The sequence below is a fragment of the Morone saxatilis genome, unplaced genomic scaffold (genome assembly GCF_004916995.1).
Source record: "Morone saxatilis isolate NCDOM2014 unplaced genomic scaffold, NCSU_SB_2.0 Contig12, whole genome shotgun sequence".
NCBI classification, from domain to species: Eukaryota; Metazoa; Chordata; class Actinopteri; family Moronidae; genus Morone; species Morone saxatilis.
Window position 1 is genome coordinate 22,363,040 of NW_023339674.1, and position 19,426 is coordinate 22,382,465.

The following is a 19,426-nucleotide window of genomic DNA, read 5'->3' on the forward strand; positions in this document are numbered from 1 at the left end:
TTGGGTTACTGTTGTTGTTTGAGATGAGATGGTCTAGTCATTTACATGTGTCATGTGACTTCTAGGGGGAAAGGGGACTATCACCGACTGGGCCACGGCTCTGACGACCACGTTCGACGTCCTAGACAGGTTCAGGGGCTACAAGGGAAGAAGGTCATAGCCATCGCCACAGGGTCCCTGCACTGTGTGTGCTGCACAGAGGATGGTAGGATTGACCATTTTATGCATGATCACTATTTTTGTACATATTCCCCACTGATAAGTTTATTGTACAAGTTCTCTTTGCCATCTTGCCAGTTGGTATCATTGAGTCCCAACTGCTCAGATAAGTCGGCTTGGATTACAACTTCACAGCAAGCTTTGCTGTTGTGTTTGGCTCAGGAGAAGTGTACACATGGGGTGACAATGATGAGGGCCAACTTGGAGATGGGACCACAAATGCCATCCAGAGGCCACGGCTGGTAGCTGCACTGCAGGGCAAGAAAATCAACAGGGTAGCCTGTGGTTCTGCTCACACCCTCGCCTGGTCCACCAGCAAGCCCACCAACGCTGGGAAACTGCCTGCACAGGTACTGTACCTGAATAAAAAGGAACTGTCATTCTTTGTATATTGGAAAATTAGTTCTCTGTCCACATGTTCCAGTAGATGGCGGTAAAGCTTTGCACACAGAAGCATCATTAAAACAAAGTCGCTTGCAGACTTTCAAATGCCTATCATGCTGTCAATCTCTGACTTTCTGTGTGGTGTGTTAAAGGTTCCCATGGAGTACAACCACCTGCAGGAGATCCCCATCATGGCCTTGAGGAACAGGCTTCTGCTCCTGCATCACATCTCAGAGCTCTTCTGCCCTTGTATACCCATGTTTGACCTAGAGGGTCGACTGGGTCAGACAGGCCATGGACCCTCAGTGGGCTTTGACACCCTGAGGGGAATCCTCATCTCCCAGGGGAAGGTGAGATAGCATGAATTTAAATCCCAGAAATGTAAGCAGCTGTGTTTACAGCCAAAATATAACAATACAATATAATACTATATGTCTGTACAAAATAATTGTACAATAATAAATACAATCTCTTACTTTTTGCTTTCTGTGAACAGGAAGCAGCTTTCAGAAAGGTGGTTCAAGCCACGATGGTGAGGGACAGACAGCATGGACCTGTTGTGGAACTCAACAGGATACAGGTACAGTAACATTCAAACAACACATATTTTTAACATCTGCCTGCTCATACGCACAATTGCTTTTATCTTTCTTCAAGTCTCCTACTCCCTTTTACTGTACTTCCCTCCCCCTTCCTCCTCTCACTCTTACTGGGAGGCTATGTTCCAGACAGGCTCCTGAGCATTACATGTGATGTGTTTCATAAGGGGATTTTTTTTGTGTGTGTGTGTGTGTGAGTGTGAGATCTGTGCTCCAGCCTGTCTGCAGAAGTTCCTGGGTTGAGTTTTAGACTTTACTCCACATAGAGTCTTGGTTTGGGCCACTGCCTCTACACAAGCCCCCCATGTAGCTCCAGTTGTATTGGTTGTGAAGACAGTCATATGCAGGCATTCATGCCTATCAGTAGTTCCTCTCTATCTAGCAGGAAGTTATTAAGCACAGAACAGAAACAAATCAAGTCATAATCTCTCTTTTTTTTTTTCCCCCTTCTTCTTCACCCTGCAGGTGAAGCGTTCCCGTAGCAAAGGGGGCCTGGCGGGTCCTGACGGAACCAAGTCTGTATTTGGTCAGATGTGTGCCAAAATGAGTTCGTTCAGCCCAGACAGCCTGCTGCTCCCTCATCGAGTGTGGAAGGTCAAATTTGTGGGTAGGTGCTACACTGTAATGTCCGGCTCTCGCCCAAATGTCTCTGATTTATTTTTCTTCAAAAGTTAACAGAAAGCAAAACACTTTTTTCTCAGGGGAGTCTGTGGACGACTGCGGCGGAGGCTACAGCGAGTCCATTGCCGAAATGTGCGAGGAGCTGCAAAACGCCCTGACTCCGCTGCTCATCGTAACCCCCAACGGCCGCGACGAGTCGGGCGCCAACAGGGACTGTTTCCTGCTCAACCCCGCAGCCAAGTCCCCTCTTCACATGAGCATGTTCCGCTTCCTAGGTATAATCCAGTTAATCTCCCAGTCAGGTCTTCTGGTGTGTTAATCCCAGATAAACGGAATATAGGCATGTTTATTTTAAAATGCACAAAATGCTTCATGTGCATTTTCACTGATAAAACACCTGGCCCTGAACTGTTGAGCATGCTTCACTGCATATAGTTGTTTCTGCTGTTTAGCTGCAAACATTCTGCACAGCACAGTGACAGATGATTGTTCATGTTTGAGCTGTGTGTAATGCGCTCTGCCATGCTGTGTCTGCAGGAGTGCTCCTGGGCATTGCAATCCGGACCGGAAGCCCTCTTAGTCTGAATCTGGCAGAGCCGGTATGGAAACAGCTGGCAGGCATGAACCTGACCATTGCTGACCTCAGTGAGGTACGTACACAGCCCTGCTCCTCTCTACACAATGGGGCTCTCAGTGTGTAACCAGTATGCTGATTGATTGATTGTTATTTTTTTCAAACACTGGGCCTCATCCTGGATCCACTCGTACAAACACATTTGTTCTTAAGTGATTTGACAGAACTTATTCATTTTATCATAGAATTTTCAGTGCAAACTAAATTGTCCAGACTTGTCGTATAAGTCATTAACAGATGTTCTCCACAGTGGTTTAATTTAATACCAAGATTGCCTTAATCTGTAATGAATTTGAATGCAGGTAGGTTTTAGACAACATTTTCATTTATTTTAGATTTAATTGCCATATTTTGTCAACAGTTCAATAATTCCAACAGCTGTACCAGGGTCTTCATGCTGGTCACTTTAATACTGACTTCTCTTTAGAGCTGCGACATCTAGTCGATTAATCAAGTAGTTGTCAAGTATTTTAATAATTATTGAATTATTAACAATTTCTTTCTAATGTTAGAAAACAAGCCTGTAATCTGAGTGTAATGTCTGACTCTGAGCTGTGTTTCAGTGCTAAGGTTGAGGTCCCCTCATTGCTTTAGCAAGATGATTTTTATCAGCTTCCTTCATGTCTAACATCCAAGCTTTATACTTCATTGGGAGTTTCGGGTCCCCCATACAGCTACTGACACTCATATATTTTTAGTTAGTTTAGTTTTCATCAGCTGATTCCTGACAGCGCGGCTTGAAGCTCTGCAGTGTAAAATTCTTCTTTTTACTCCTGGATAACATTTTTGAAACTTGCCCACAAGCTGCAGAACAGATATCCTCGTATCCGTAATTTATGTTTGTGCTATTGATCTGATCTAAAATGTGCACCCACTCTTGAACACACTGAAACAATTTTTGTTTGTGCATTGGGTTTGTGCAGTTAAGAGTATGGTGAATCTGAAATCCAACACTTGTACGAACAAACCTCACATAAAAAGTTTTAGAATAACAATACGAAAATGTTCTTGCATGAGGCCCATTGTTAAATGATAAGCAGCTTAGTGTCTTACATTATTTTTATGATCTGTACCCCTTAAGTCTAATGCAGCTAGCGCGATATGTGCGATAAAATGTCAATACAGGATTGTGATTAAAATTTATGTCAACGATGATAAACATTTTTTCTTGATTTGGATAGATCTAACCGCCTATGACACAGTGTAAATAAATAACAACAGCTAGTCAGTCTGCATCTTTCTGCTTCTACGTAAGAGGACACACCCTTTTCCTTCTGCAAAGCATAGTTTGAGCTATCAGTGAAGAAAGTGGATGTGGAAGTAGATTTCCTCTGTAAAAGAGGAAAAAAAATGAGTGGATCTTTTGCCTCTGCTGTCTGTGTCGCTGCCTGTTTGCACGAGGGCAGGGCACTCCACACACAGAGCGGACAGCAGTGTAACGTCAGAGCGGAGGAAATGAAACAGACATTAGGATATATTTTAGTGGAGTCAATGACGATGCTCAATATTGTCCACCAAAAAGGAGACAGTATGATTAATTTATCAAACAGCTGTTGAACAAGCAGAACACAAACTTCTACCACTCTGTCTGCAGTGTCTTGCTGCTCGTCTTAATCCACAGACGGTTTGTTTCACGCAGCCACACAGAGCTTATATAAGTGAACCTGCATTATCCTCCAAAGCTGAGGAATCGGTTGACAAAAAAAGTAACACAGTGTCAATTATATGGAAGTAGTTTGGATACCTCAAAAGCAATGAAGCGTAGATTAAGATTGTCAGCAAAATATTCCTCTGTTGGTCGGTGCCAACCAAGACTGGAAACACAACAAACTGGCAGCATTAACAAATTATATATTGTGATAAATACTGATATTGATCAATATGGAAAAATGATCGCAATCATATTTTTTTGCCATTTTTCCATGTGCAAAAAAATGTCTCTTTATGTCACATATTACAGAACATTTAAACCCTCATGATCTGCATTATAACCTGCAAAAAGAACACGGTCCTATACATTCCTTCTCAGATTAAACCTCGAGCCTGTCGGCGCTGCTCCCCTGAGCTCTGCAGTGAGAAACGTGTCTCTAAACTCACACTGTACCTTCTTCAGAAAGGTTCAAATCTATGTTCATTTTACTAAAAGAACTTGTGAGCCACCAACTTCAGCTTTTTGCGTAAGAGATGGCGTGAGTCCACTCCTGCCCTCACGCTGTGATCATGAGCTCTTGAACCGTCTTTGAGAGAATACTGAAGTGTAAAAAAAGGCTCTTTTCCTTCACAAAGCTGCTCTTGTTTGGCCATTTTGCCCTTAAGATATTTGAAAGGTTGGATGGGAAATAACCCCAGCACAAGACTTGAGAAAGAGTGGATGGCTGTGGAGCTCACGGGAACTGTGCTGTGAGCACGAGGACCTGAGTGCACTCGCCCATAATTACACACACAGATAGATGAATGCTGAATGATGGGTTATAAACAGACAAATGGATGGAATAGTTGTGTTAGAATATTAAGCGGATATCTGCTCTGTATCTCCCAGGTTGATAAGGATTTTATTCCCGGCTTGATGTACATCCGGGACAACGAGGCCACAGCGGAGGAGTTTGAGGCCATGACCCTGCCCTTCACAGTGCCCAACGCCAGCGGCCAGGACATCCAGCTCAGCTCCAAGTACTCCCACATCACCCTGGGGAACCGTGCTGAATATGTCCGCCTGGCAATTAACTACAGGTGAGAAACCAACTGACTCTACGAAACGTGCACTTTCCAGTGTGTGTTTGTGTGCGTTTACCCTTTCGGCCTGTTTTCTACACTCTTCAGGCTCCACGAGTTTGACGAGCAGGTCTCTGCTGTGCGCGAGGGAATGGCTCGAGTAGTTCCCGTTCCCTTGCTGTCGCTTTTCACTGGTTACGAACTGGAAACAATGGTGAGTGAGAGCAGGTTTCAAGGTAGTGACGTTGCCTCTATCCTCCTCCTGTGCGCTGGTTTGACAGTAAACGTTTCCTGTCCTCAGGTGTGTGGAAGCCCGGACATCCCCCTCCACCTGCTGAAGTCAGTGGCCACTTATAAGGGAGTGGAGCCGACGTCGCCGCTCATCCAGTGGTTCTGGGAGGTGATGGAGTCCTTCTCCAACACAGAGAGGTCTCTTTTCCTGAGGTTCGTCTGGGGCCGCACACGTCTGCCTCGCACCATCGCTGACTTCCGTGGGCGGGATTTTGTTGTGCAGGTAAGAAGTGGAAATCTTTAAGAGCTTAAATTTGATTCAGAAATGTTAGTTATGAAAGTATTAGTATCTGAGTGTAGAGTAAAAATGGGTTTGATGCAATGGTGGAATGTGCATGTAGTCAACACCATCAGGCATATTTCACTACTGCTAGCTTCAGTAGCTAGAAAGTTCATTGTCTCCTAATGGTTGATTTTAATAAAAACTTAAATGAGTCATTTCTAATTGGTAAGTAATTAGCTACTGGTCATACTTTAATTTGGCTGGTATCTTGGTATCTAAACATTGCATTATTTTTTGTAATTTACAACTTAAGGTTGTAGAATGAAAATTAGATATAATTCCCTTTATTCTTCTTTAAAAAACATAATAAAAACTGATCAATGAGTCACAAAAAAATAATTACAGCATGAGGGAAGAAGCGGTGTTTAAGTCTGTTAGTACGACAGTCGAACCTTCTGTTCCTCTTCCCAGACAGCAGCAGGGTGAACAGGCTGTGGTTGTGGTGGGTGCTGTCTTTTAGAAGCCTTTGGGCTCTGCGCAGGCACCTCACGTCATTGATAATCACTGATGCTGGGTAGTTGAGCATCTTCTGGGTGGTTTTAATCACCCACTGCAGTCCTCCTGTCCTGGGCTGTGCACATCTGATGCCAGTTTGTAATGTTTCCAGTCAAGATGCCTTCTATGCTCCTCTGTTAAAGTTAACAACATTGTTTTATAACTGCCCCCGAGTGTCATCCCGTGTTTCTGTTGATTCCTTTCGCTCACATTGGAAGCACTGCATATGGCAGAGGAAAGGTTGATTCATGAAGTTGAAATGAGGAGTAATCTAAACCTCATCTACCACTGCATTTATCTACAAAAGGTTAAGAAAAGTAATGGCTAATACCAGGCTGCTTACTATTGCTGTATTTAATGTCCTTTACAGCAAAGAAACATCTAAATATCACAAAATAAAACATGTGTTAAAAAGAACAAACCTAGACAGTACTCACCCATCTCTTACTTGAATGGCACTGGTTATGTCTCCAGTCTGATCTCCAGCACACAGCTGATAGAAACGTGGTTGGTTTACATGACAACAGAAGTGCATAATAACGGATAATAACAGACCGATTTGTCTTAGGCTCGCATGCAGTTAGGACGTGGTGATAAATTTCACTTTAAGAAACATTTTCAGAAATATGCTTATTCCCTTTTCTTGCTGAGAGTGAGATGAGTGTTGAATGATGTTTAATCTGTAATCTTGGGGTTGCTAGGCAACACAGGGAGACTTCATGAGGTCACTCCACCTGGCCAGGAAATAGTTAAGCACATTAAACCACAACTTATCTTATCTTGTGTCTCTGTCTGTCTGTCTCTGTCTGTCTCTGTCTGTCTGCCGGTCCGTCTGCCTGTCCGTCTGCCTGTCCGTCTGCCTGCCTGTCTGTATTGAGTTGTACCAAGGTCCATACAGACAGTTTAAACAATCATTCTCACTGAGCTTACAGTAGAAGCCAAATCTCTTCTGTGAAGCAGAGTTATATCAGACAGTAGTAGAGCTGATGTTTAAAAGATGGCACAGAAGCAAATAAGATCGAGCAAAATAAAGAATTTACTGGTATCAAAACCTTTTTTAAAGTTTTAAACGCATTAGGCCCTTAACATAGACATATAAATCCAGCTTTATATTGACCTGATTTGAAGATCTAATAACTCTTCTCTGTCCCTGCTGTAGGTGCTGGATAAGTACAACCCCCCTGACCACTTCCTGCCAGAGTCCTACACATGTTTCTTCCTGCTGAAGCTGCCCAGGTACTCGTGTAAACAGGTGCTGGAGGAGAAACTGAAGTACGCCATTCACTTCTGCAAGTCTATCGACACCGACGACTACGCCCGCATCGCCCTGTCCGGGGAGCCCGCCGCTGACGACAGCAGCGAAGACTCCGATAATGAGGACGCGGACTCCTTCGCTTCAGACTCCACCCAGGACTACTTAACGGGACACTGAACTCTGAGCGAACCACGAGCAGAAGAGCTGCCACAAAGAGACTGCATTAATCTCACCTATTAATACACACATTCATACAGGCATTCTACTAAGACACAAACGTCTGTGGGGGAAAAATGTGCAATGAGCTTTAAAGCATAATAAGCTAAAGAGAGGAACAAACACACGTTTGCTCTGATTTAGTTTCTTTAAAATAAAGTGGGGTGATCAGCTGCACATGTTATTGTTGTGTTACATGGGAATTATGTATATTGTTACAGAGTTAAAAAATGGCTCCAGCCTAGCACTGTGGTAGATTTCTCCCTCTGGTTTGTGTGAATTACCGGTCCCTAGTTTGTATATAGAAATTGATGTGCGACAAAACAGTAGTATTACTTTTTGTTTCTCGGTAATTGCCATGTTTCTTTATATAAAAAAAACAACAACATTTTTAACTTAAAAAATTCAGCGTTTCTCACTTGGCTCACATCAGTCAGAGCCCACTGAAGGGTCATTTTAAGATTCCTGTATTTACCCCTCCTATCACCATGTTTGTGCACTGTCTCCTTAAAGAATGTATATAATATGATTGTGCCATGTATTCACAGAAGGTCTCATTCCTGCATATTAAATGTTAATACATTTCTGTTAATAAATTCAAATGAAAAAAGAGTGAAACCTTTTCTGTGGTGGTTTCGTTAAGGTAAGGGAACATCTTGGTGCCATGGTGATTGTGCGTTGCTGTTGCAGCTAAACAAACAGCCGGATCGGAGAAGATTTTTAGAAAAACAAGTGCAACACAAATTGATACAAGCAGTGTTCCTAATCATTTGAAAATCATCTATTTCTTGTTTTTTTTTTTTTTGTGCTCCATTAATCCTTATCAGGCATTGTAGTCTGGATTACAGTTATTATTTAAGTGTATGCGTTTGGAAAGGGTTAACAGGCTGCTCTCCTCATAAAACCATTGTATTGAATTTTTCCAAACTAGGTCAGAGGATCATTTGGATTTTATTTCCCTCCTTTTACCAGGCGGAGCTTTAGCTGAAATTAAATCAGATTTTCTTTTCCCATTTCTTTAAGAATCCCTGTTAATAAATGGCACAAAGGTTGTAGCAGGATGGCGGTGGCGTGTTATCTTCACATCACTGTTAACCCTGTAGCTCTGTGGGATTAAAGAAATCTCCCATAATTACTTCTGTAACGTGCTGTTGTTGGCTGAGCTGGAGCATCATGAGGGGCTCTGCCCCCCGCCTCACGTGCTGGGAAAAAAGGTGATGTGATGTAGGGGATCTTAAGACCCCCACTCACTCATGCACAGGCTTCATTACACATTCCTCATACTGTCTCTGGCTGTAGTACACTCCATCGAGTGTGTGTGTGTGTGTGTGTATGCCGTCTAGGCCAACTTCTCCAATTGGTATTTCCGTGCATATTTCTGTGTAGTTCAAAGGCATGAGAAAAAAACCTGTTTTATGAGGCCTTGATTTGGCTTCAAAATCCTGAGCATTCTTTGTAGACTTAGTGCTTTTTTTCAGTAATCACAAAGTACATTATGCTGGTGGGAGTCAGGTGCTTTTCAATACAGTGAGGGAGGGAGGGAGGGAGCGGAGACCGGCACTGTACCGCCTCCTTCATGTATGGTTATGTGTTATATAGTCTGTTACATGAACAGTCGGCAACCACAAAGGAAAACAAAACATGGATGTTTTCGTATTGAATCCTTATGCATATGGTATATTCATTTTTCAAAGCTTTATTCGTATGAAAATATATTTCCTCAATCAGCTTCTTAATATGTGTGATGCATGAACACATAATCCTTTGCCAAGTTATAACTGTTTGAAGTGGATGTGTACGTACATACATATGTGGGAGCAGTTATTTTTTGTGAGCTAAACATTCTGGTTAAATATGTATCTAATTATTACCTATTTTTTCATAATCTAAGCATGGCGGGGAGAGTGACAGTGCACAGGAAGTCAATCAATTCAGGGAACTTGGGATCTGGTACCATTTTGCATCTTAACAATAACATACAACAGGTGTTTGGTTTTGGCCCATGGCCCACCATAAAGTTTCAGTTTTGGCCCTCCAAGGCAAAAAGTTTGGGCACACCTGCTTTAAAGATTTACTGCTTTCCAGTGAGTTTCCAGGGAGTTCAAGTGTTTATTTGGTGGGATGTATTGAGAAGGCAACAGTTGGCTTTGCTGTGAGGATCCATTGAAGAAGTGAAAGGGGGAAAGCTGTGGATTAATGGACTACATCCAACAGAGGGAACTTGTGCCAAAATGGGTAAACTGGTAGTGGAGAGGAAGTGAGTGAAGCAGTGGGCTCAACACACAAACAAGACCAACCGGAGTCAAACTGGGGATGTTATGATCACATGGTTAGTGTCTTAGTCCCCTAATCCATTTACATAATGGTGAAAGTATGAAGTATGAAAGGTGAGCCTATTGAAGGAGAACAGATTCACGATGGCCAGTTTAAAAAAAAAAGTCAATATCGATGCAGCAGAGCCAGAGATACTGTTTTTTATTCCATGTATTCTTCTTAGTTGTCAAAACCTGGAACCTACATTACCCACAATGCAACTCAAACACAAACACTTTGGTCAGAGATTCTGATGTATTAGCTAGTAGTGGCTAATGTAGCCTCCAGCAGAAGAAAGCAGCTGGTCGCAGACGTTTGATAAGCTCACTTCTCCACACCACCAGATTTGTTTCATTTCCAAACTTGCAGCCCTCAGACCCAACCAAGGCTGACTCAAGTGACAGCACTTAAGGCAATTTTGGAGAATTCACAGAGCTCCCTCTGGAGGCACAAAAGGCTTTATCCTTTCATTTTCTGGAGCAGTTCCACTTTAATGTACTACTGACACCCTAAATGCAGTTATAAGTATACAGTTTAAAATGGTCAGTAGGTAATAAACATTATGCAGATTTTAATAGGTACCTGAAATGTTGTTTCATTTATCATTCAAGACTGTATGTATTTATGCCCTTTATTGCTGTATTAGAACTATTAAAGTGTGAGTTTTTAGTCTACATCCTCTAATACTGTTAAACAGCATGTTAACCTGTTTAACATGCCAATAGAGAAGTCCTTTGCATTCGGATAATGTGGGGGGAGGGATGCTGCTCAGCTTGGGATGGTTTAGTCAAATAGGCAGAAAGACAGACAGACAGAGAGAAGGCAGCTCTCTGGGTCTGCAGCATGTGACTGCATGTGGGAGGTAGACAAAGGAGCATGATGACCTTGTGTCTGCAACTTTCAGAAAGCTTTTCCTTGTCTTTCTATCCATGCTGGCCCTGTTTTATCTGCACTGTGAATCAGTGTCGTAACTACTGGCTGCAGCTGAAAGGAACATTTCTATTCTATTTTAAAGACATAAGTAGTAAAATGGTTTATGAATAGTTTGTTAATCTATTGGCAGAAACCCTGTACTGTATTTTAATTAGCTGAAAGTGATACATTAGTCATACACTTGTGGCCTAATATTTTCCTTGTTCATAAACTAAAGCTTTAGGCACCCATGAGTTGGTATAAACGACGGTTAGGGGCTCAGTGGATCAGTCAGGAATGCAGTTTAACTTGCATGACCAAAGTATGCATACTTGTGGTCAGGGTAATGAGGATCAGTGAATCATGTATAACCAGTATTAATTCCTGGACAGAGTATGAGAGTGACTTTGAGTGGTGGGATGGCTAATGAGACTGCACAACCCAATACTGAGTATATTTAAGGTCCATTACATTCACACTAACAGACAAAGTTAAAGCCTCTTAAAATGGATGGATTCAAACCACATTGCATTGCTCTATGAAATAGTTAAACATGAAAGAACATGGTAACATTTTAATTGTTTTATTTTATTTTTTAAAGTGATTAACACTCTACAAGACACAGTCCACAATCAATCTCACTTATGCACCATCCTATCTGTTGCTGCCTTCAAATGGAACTTGTGAGCTCATGGTTCCGATGGAACCATCATGGAAGTCATGAACATGAACTTGTGAACTTGGAGTCCTCTTAGAAGGACTCCCATAGTAACATGACCCCATTTAATGGCAGACATAAAAATGCAGATCATTGCGTTGTAGGATTGTTTGCTGGTGGATACATTTGCATACTGGATGGCGGACAGTATAGTGCACTATGTAGTAAATAAGAAGCGATTTTGGACACAGCTTAAAGCTCCAGCGTGTAAGATTTAGGGGGATTTATTGGCAGAAATTGAGACTACTATTAGTAGGTTTTCATTAGTGTTTAATCACCTAAAAAATAAAAATCATTGTGTTTTCGTTACCTTAGAGTGAGCTGTTTTTATCTACAGAGGCCGCCACGTTGAACCACCATGTCTCTACAATAGCCCAGAATAGACAAACCAAACACTGGCTCTAGATAGTGCTGTTCATGTTTTTTGCGAGTTATACTCAATTTTCTGTGTTATACTGAACAATTTCATGAAGCCTCACACCAGCTGCCAGCTGACCTGTGGACATGTTGTTGATGATGATGATGATGTTGCTGCTAATGCTAACTGTGTGACCTCAGTAACCCTCTTTCCCAGCTTATATTGACCCCAGTCAAAGGCTTCATATGCTGGTTCATGTCTTTGAGTCTTTGAATGATCTGACCTATGCCACTGTTCACCCAAACAGCTACCGCCTAAATGCAGAAGAACCAAGAGGCTCCTTGCACCCCTAAAAGATCAGAGGATCATGGGAGCAAGACCACAGGGCCAGGGTCTGTCTATGAAAAATTCATGCCAGCAACACCACTGCTACTGGGAAGCTTAAACTATTGACCCATGGCTGGTCGCTGCACTATCTAACGGATAAGCACTTTAACTGCTCTGATGTTGCTTGATAATATTCAGTGGGAACATACTATATAGTCCAAGTCCAAGTTCCATCAAAACAGCAGAACAGCCCTTTCTGAGAAAATCTGGCACAATAATCCCCCACAAAAGTGGCCTTTTAAACAGGGCTTAACCAGCTAATAATGATATTAGATTTTAGTTTCCTTTAACATACTCAAGTCTCAATGCAGAAACCCTGTTGTGGACCGGAGACAGGAAAGTGAGTCACAAATAGGGGATACAAAGCTAGAACTGCTACTAAAGGACTGGTTGGTAATCAACATTATTATAATTTAGGTTGACCTACATGGTTTTACCGGCCTGTTGTACATGAACAAAGGGGAATTAAGCGTAAGCACTGCTCTAAATGCTGGGATTGAGTGTAAGGGGAAGCGTGCAAAGAGAACCTAGACACCTAGATTGACATAGAGTCGCCCCACATGGTCGAGCTCAAAAAACATGTTTTAGGGTGGAGTACCTATTTACTCTTTGATATTATGATAATGATGTTAAGTTATCTTGTAGCTGGTGGTCTGCTGTCTTTAAACTGATGTGCTTTAGAAAGCAGTTAAGGTACGTAATGCCAGCTTCAACTTTAACGTTACTTTCACAGTTGTAGTAGTAATCACACCCTGAAGAATATTAAAATGGAAAGTAACTTGTACTTTGAGTAATTTATTAACCAGGTACGTTTTTACTTTGACTTGAGCATGTTTCTCAAATGGTAATAATTTTAATTTGTACTTTTTTTATGGGTGTAATTGAACTTTTACTTGAGTATAGATTTTCAGTAGTCATCAGTTCAACTTGAAAGGTCAGAGTCATTTGGTTGTGACTGGATTAACAACTTCTTAAATCAGCTTTCTTAAAGAAGATAATCTGCAGATGCCCCCAAGAAGTCTTTAGATCCTTAATTTGACTTTACCTGCTCTCCTGGGAGCCCTCAGGACTGGCTTTTGGGTAAAGATTCTTTACATTTAGCCTGAGCTGAATGCGTGCTCAGCGCCTCACTTGGCTGTGGGCCATTTCTGCCAGAGCCCTGATGAATTGGCAGTGGTGGCTTCGGCTGTGCCCATTGTTGCTCTCAGAACGGTTGGTTAGCTATCTGCTGAGCCAGAGAGGTCACTGAGTTGGTGGCACATGATCCTGCTCCTATACAGTACGTTGAGAGGAAGGTTAGTGAATACAGTGAATACAGGCCTAAAGCTCTAAATGGAGGCAGCATCTGATTCCCACCAGCCTGATGAGAAGTGTGGTGATAGTACAACAGCTCATTCTTGACATTGGAGACAGCCATTGAAGAAACAGTCTCACATAAGGTCCATTTAGTAGCTGCTCTCAAGCTTTCCGTCATATTACATGATCTTCATCAGCACAGGCAGTTTGCCCAGTTGTCACAGGAATTGTAGATTCTTGGAGGACTTTTTGCATGTAATGGTTCAAAAGCAGCTTGAGGACATTTTAACATCCACAATTCTGCTGATGAAGATCATGTGATATTATCAAAGGCTCCAGAGCAGCTTTGAGATGGACGCAACGGTAAGATTTTTTCCCCAGCTGAAGTGGAATACTTAATGTGCACAGCTACAGTACAATATATTCAAATGGTTACATTCTGCTGTCTATTCCTCTCCACCCTGCACTTCACAAAATTATGTTCAATATGGGTCATTATGATCTCTCAAACCAGATTTTAGAATTCAATTCTTTGGGTCCAATCTGGTCTCCGCTGTCACTGCAAGACCCTAATTCATCCAGTTCCTTTTGCCCTTTAGACCATAAAATGTGCTTGTTTCCATTATTGCCAGTGAATATTAATAGACAGCAGAAACATTGACCGAGGTCATATTTTACATCATAGTACATCTCCACTTCTCCATCTCAGAGATTTCTCCCAATACAATGGAGATGCAAATTTCAACAGACCTCACTGTGGACAATTTCATTCGGTTTCTACAGTAGAAAACATTTCCATTAATATTGGAGACTGTTAATTCTGTGGATTATCTAATCAAGGTAAGCAGTTCATTTTAAAGATTTAATAATTATTAGTATTGTTTGGAGTTAATAATAATAACTTTGTTCTTAAGCTTGTTTCTTGTGTTTTGCCAGACTCCAAAATGTTCCAATTATCACACACTGTGGATGTTTTAAAAAAGGATAGACACTGACAAACATGCATAACAATATAATGCAACATAAACAAACATATTCATAGAGACTGGTTCTTAACTGTATTGCTCACATTAGGACTGGTGTCTCCCACACTGACTGACTATGAGTTATGAACTTCAGGCAGCGTTCCCTAAAGGTTCAGTAAAGGTTTTTCAGTATACTCAATGGACACCAAATATTTATAAATAGGAGGGTCAAAAAAAATACTGTGCTCATTGACATGGGTGCTTAAAGGTCCAGCATGTAGCATTTAGGAGCATCTATTGGCAGAAATGGATTATAATATTCATATGTGTGTTTTCATTAGTGTATAATGACCTGAAAATAATAATTGTTATGTTTTTGGTACCTTAGGACAGTGGTTTCCAACCAGATCTCTCATTTTACACAAACCTCCTTCAGTTATTGCATTTACTATTTATGTTTATTGTACAGTTTATCAGTTGTGTTCTTGTTATGCATGGAATATAATCTGAAATATCCATAAAATATCTCACTTAGTTACAGGTTGTCAGTTTACTCAGTAACAGAAAAGGGGTCCCTTAAGGAAGGAGGTTGGGAACGCTGCCTTAAAAGATGCTATCTACAGATGCTGTAGCTCGCTTTCCATGGAATCCGCCACGTTGACCCACAATGTTTCTACAGTAGCCCAGAGTGGACAAAACCAAACACTGGCTGTAGACAGGGCCGTTCCTGTTTTGCGGTCACCTTAATTCCGCCTTTGTGCTCGGAAGGGAAGGGTGAAACCAGTTAGTTACACTCTACAACTACACTGCCAAATGCCACCAATCCCACACACTTCTCCTTTAATTGTTTACAAGTACATTGTAAGTAAAAAAGAAAATAACAGACTCACATTCACAAGGTGAACTGAGGTTTATAAATGCACTTCAAGATGATGATGATTGCTGTCCTATGTTATCGTGTGTCACATGACATTGTTGGTATTAACATTCACCTTATGCATGTATGAGATTAACGCCATTCAGCAGTGAGTAACTCATTCATCCAGGACTCAGAGTCTGTAGTTACACTAGTTAACGTCATTCAAAGCCCCTGGCTCACTCTCCTCTCTCCTTGTTGTACATGTGATTTCACTGTTCTCCCTACTATATCTCACATCAGCACACAAGACCAGCGTGCAGTCTCCCCCCGGGACATCTTCTCTTTGTAGCTTTCATCCTCTGCTGTCACAGGAAACAGGGAGTCCATACCAGGTGACTCTGTCGGCTCAATGGGAAACATTGTCTTCACTGATTTCTGAGAATGGAGATGGCGAATGCTGGAATTCTAGACTGTAGCCACTTGGCTGCAAAGATCATTTTGGGAGGAAAAGTAAATGGAAATATATTTTTGTCACTGATTTTGTTCAGTTGACTGGATAGATAACTGTCAATGGGGGAAGGTTTTAGTGGTGGGAGTTTCTAATTACTTTGGTCCTGTTAGTCTGGTTCACTGCCTTTTACTCATGGATGGCAGGATGTTAAAATCCTAATCTGCTCAGTTGTGTTGGGTCAAAGGCAAATGTATTAAAAGATTAAATTAAAGATATGCTGTCTGATATTTGTTATAGATCCCAACAGTGACCCCAAAATCTGCAATTTTTTTCCTGGCTCTTTCTTATTTATTTATTTTCATATAACAGTTCATTTTTAAATTTGAGTCGTCGATGTTCAAATGATCTATTTTTAAACAAATCCATTTATTTGTGGCTCTGTTGCTTTTTTGTTTCTGATGCATAAACATAAACTTGGATGAATTTGGAAAGTTTCTGGTTTACTCTCACACCTTTTGGCCTCAAGGGATATGAGACTGAACATTAACTTTAAATGCTGAATATAGATGGGGTTATTTGATGGGTAGCCAAAATGTGAGACCTTTTGTTACATTTAACCCCTTTATTATCATTTAGATACATTTTAAAATATATATTTATCTTTTTTATCACCTCTCTCTCACTATATATATATATGGAACTAACACAAAGATTTGGACAACTGGTGAAATTAAAACAATTATCAAAAACATGACAAAAAGGTTTCAAATGAGATATATACCACCGCTTTTTAGAGAAGCATGATGGGCACACTATGTGCTTTATATGAGAGAACGGTGATAAATAACAACCATTCTCTGCAATAAAAATTCTGAGAATTATTTTCTGAAAATGCAGTCCGGGGGTTTAAGTTTTCCTGAAAGCTTATCTGTCTCTGACCTGTCTGACCTTTCTACACCTTAAATCTGTGGAGTTGACTCACGCTGTTATAGCGAGTTAGGCTCAGTGGTTAACGTCTGACAGCTCTCTCGCCCAGAAAAATCAACATCAATCTCAAATCACAAAAAAATGCATTGTAACACAAAATAACAAAATTCTAATTAATATTAGCATCACATTTTAAGTCATCTTTACAAGATCAGGATGCTTTGATAAGCTGATATTAACATATCGGTATTACACTGAAATTCTTACTTTCTTTTTCAAAATGTGAAATTTCACGTCAATTTAGTGCTAAAATTGTATTTATTTAGTTCAAGAAATCATCATGAAAGGTTCTTTTCACTGGTGCATTTAAAGTGCAGGAGCCAGGGGGGATGGGAGGAGGCAGCTGAGTGGCGTGTGGGAGTTTGGTTGTAAAAAGAGGGGAGAAAGTTTTCTGCTATTAGTGGAGAGCAAATTTTGCCACTCCCCCACCTCCTCATCTCCTCCAGACCCAGGCTGCTCAGCAACATCTCCTTCCTTCGCTGGGGAGCACAGGAGAGGAGAAAAAACACCTCAGCCTCTCTTGTCTTCAACCACGTCACTGTGCTCAAATACAACAGCAAAACCCAGAGAAACAGTCCCAGCATCAGTAGCATAAACAGCATTTTTACAGGATTGTCCGTACCAATTACCTGTAACTTTGCTGTTGGATGTGCATCGTTTAACATCACAAACTTTATCATCATCGCTACTGCTGTCATCATCATCATTGTCCTTGTGTTCATCATCATCATCGTCATTCTTTGTCTTTGAAGGTAAGTCTGATAATTTTCATTTTTGTCTCTCTCTCTCTTTCTGTCGCCAAAATAAAAGTTTGAATTTAGTCTGAAGTTAGCAGTCTTTGCATTCTTTGTATTGTGGAGTTACACCACTGTATTACACTAGTGGGCTTTGTTTAAGGGGGTTTAAGCATTATGTGCTAATACAGTACCACACAAGCTTTGTAAAAATCCCTTTCATTCCACTAATATGGATGTGAGGTGGATGGATGAAAAACTGTATTTTATATAATGTTATATTTTCAGACGTTACCTGATACGGACAATTAAAATACATAAAAAAAAAACACTTGACACAGTGTTACAGTGTTGTGTATTGTGGTTGCAGTGGTTAACCTTCTCTAAGTGTGCTTTTGTCTTATTCCTAATGCACTTGTTGAAAGATATTTATCTTGAATTTTTAATTGCTGTGAACGAGGGTGGTGAAAAATTAAGAAAGCAGTTTGTCTTAGTCGTCACACATAGCCCACAGGCAGGATGTCATATAAAAAGCATCATTCTTCTCTCTGATGAGGCACATCACAAGCATTGGACAAGGGTATTATGTTGTGAGGCGTGATAAAACACCAGCCAGCCCATTATTTTGAATACATTCATGAACATACATATGGATTTTAGGATTATTTGTGTGTTATTGAATGACTGAAAGATTTGGTTTTGTTCCTTTAAATAAGGAATAGGCATAAATTAATTATAATGTTTGTTCTATCAATGGTGCAACTTAACTTTTAACTTTAAAGCTGCTATAATCAATCATTATATATTAACAATGGATCAAACCACTATGTTTAAAGCGAACCAGGTTGCTCGTACTGTAGTAGTTTTTTTTCTGCAAATTGTTGGAAGGATCAGTTATTCGACTCTCTACCGCCCCTTGACAGGACTGTAGCCTTACTCCTAAAAGTTGTTTTATCACAGATAAGAGCTCGAATGTCACATGTGAGTTCATGTTGCCTTTCATGTGAGCAATAATCCCATTGAATTCATGCAGCCTTTGTGTTGGTGAGGACCACATGTCTGCTGTAACTGACCTCATCCACTGACCTCATGCTGTGCTTTATGGCTGATGTGAATCACTCAGCTCCCTTTGTGGCATGACAATAGGGAAATTTACATTACAAAGTATATACATTTAAAGGTGACAACCGCAGTATACACTTTATACGGAGGTTGAATTGGGATTTGTAATCTGATTAATCTAATCTGATGAACTATAAATACAAGGTGAGACATTCCTTATGCTTTAAACTCTAAAACGCTAGATGACTTCTCTGTATAGTTTTGGCAGAATATCGGAGCAATTTACATTCTGTTATTAAACCTGTCAGTTTCTGGCCTACTTCTCTCCCTACCTTGCCATCCACCTATGACTCAGACATCGGGCAATCTGACTGACAGAGGTTGCTGATCTGCAAGGTAGCCTGGAAACCCACTGACAGGAAAAAAACTCTGAAAGTTCTGATGTTCGCAATTTCTTACATTAGGCCTATGTTCTCTAGAGCTGTCAAAAGAATGTGTTTTAGTCATTGTTTGAATTATTCAGAAAAGTGTTAAAAATATACACATTGTTGAAGATGTGCAAAGTGTCCTCTGACGACACTGACGAGTGGATACTTATGTGCCGAAGCTGAGCCCCGGCCTGTGGATCAATCAGCACTAAAGCTTCTTGTTCCTTTTCAAATATTTCACATATTG

The 19,426-nt window shown here is 40.9% G+C and overlaps 1 protein-coding gene across 2 annotated transcripts in view; it reads left to right on the plus strand.

Annotated features, from left to right (window-relative positions):
- The window catches only part of herc2 (HECT and RLD domain containing E3 ubiquitin protein ligase 2), a 41,904-nt gene extending 33,583 nt beyond the window's left edge, over positions 1-8,321 (plus strand). Inside the window, exons 81-91 of one of the 2 annotated variants that reach the window (XM_035653782.1) lie at positions 66-205; positions 382-569; positions 756-953; positions 1,100-1,183; positions 1,668-1,809; positions 1,904-2,098; positions 2,361-2,473; positions 4,997-5,187; positions 5,278-5,383; positions 5,471-5,683; positions 7,398-8,321. In XM_035653782.1, the coding sequence (XP_035509675.1) occupies positions 66-205; positions 382-569; positions 756-953; positions 1,100-1,183; positions 1,668-1,809; positions 1,904-2,098; positions 2,361-2,473; positions 4,997-5,187; positions 5,278-5,383; positions 5,471-5,683; positions 7,398-7,670 (1,843 nt within the window). In that variant the 3' untranslated portion in view covers positions 7,671-8,321. The remainder of the gene's footprint in view (positions 1-65; positions 206-381; positions 570-755; positions 954-1,099; positions 1,184-1,667; positions 1,810-1,903; positions 2,099-2,360; positions 2,474-4,996; positions 5,188-5,277; positions 5,384-5,470; positions 5,684-7,397) is intronic. The other variant, XM_035653785.1, reaches the window with a different exon arrangement.
- The last annotated feature ends 11,105 nt before the right edge of the window (positions 8,322-19,426 follow it).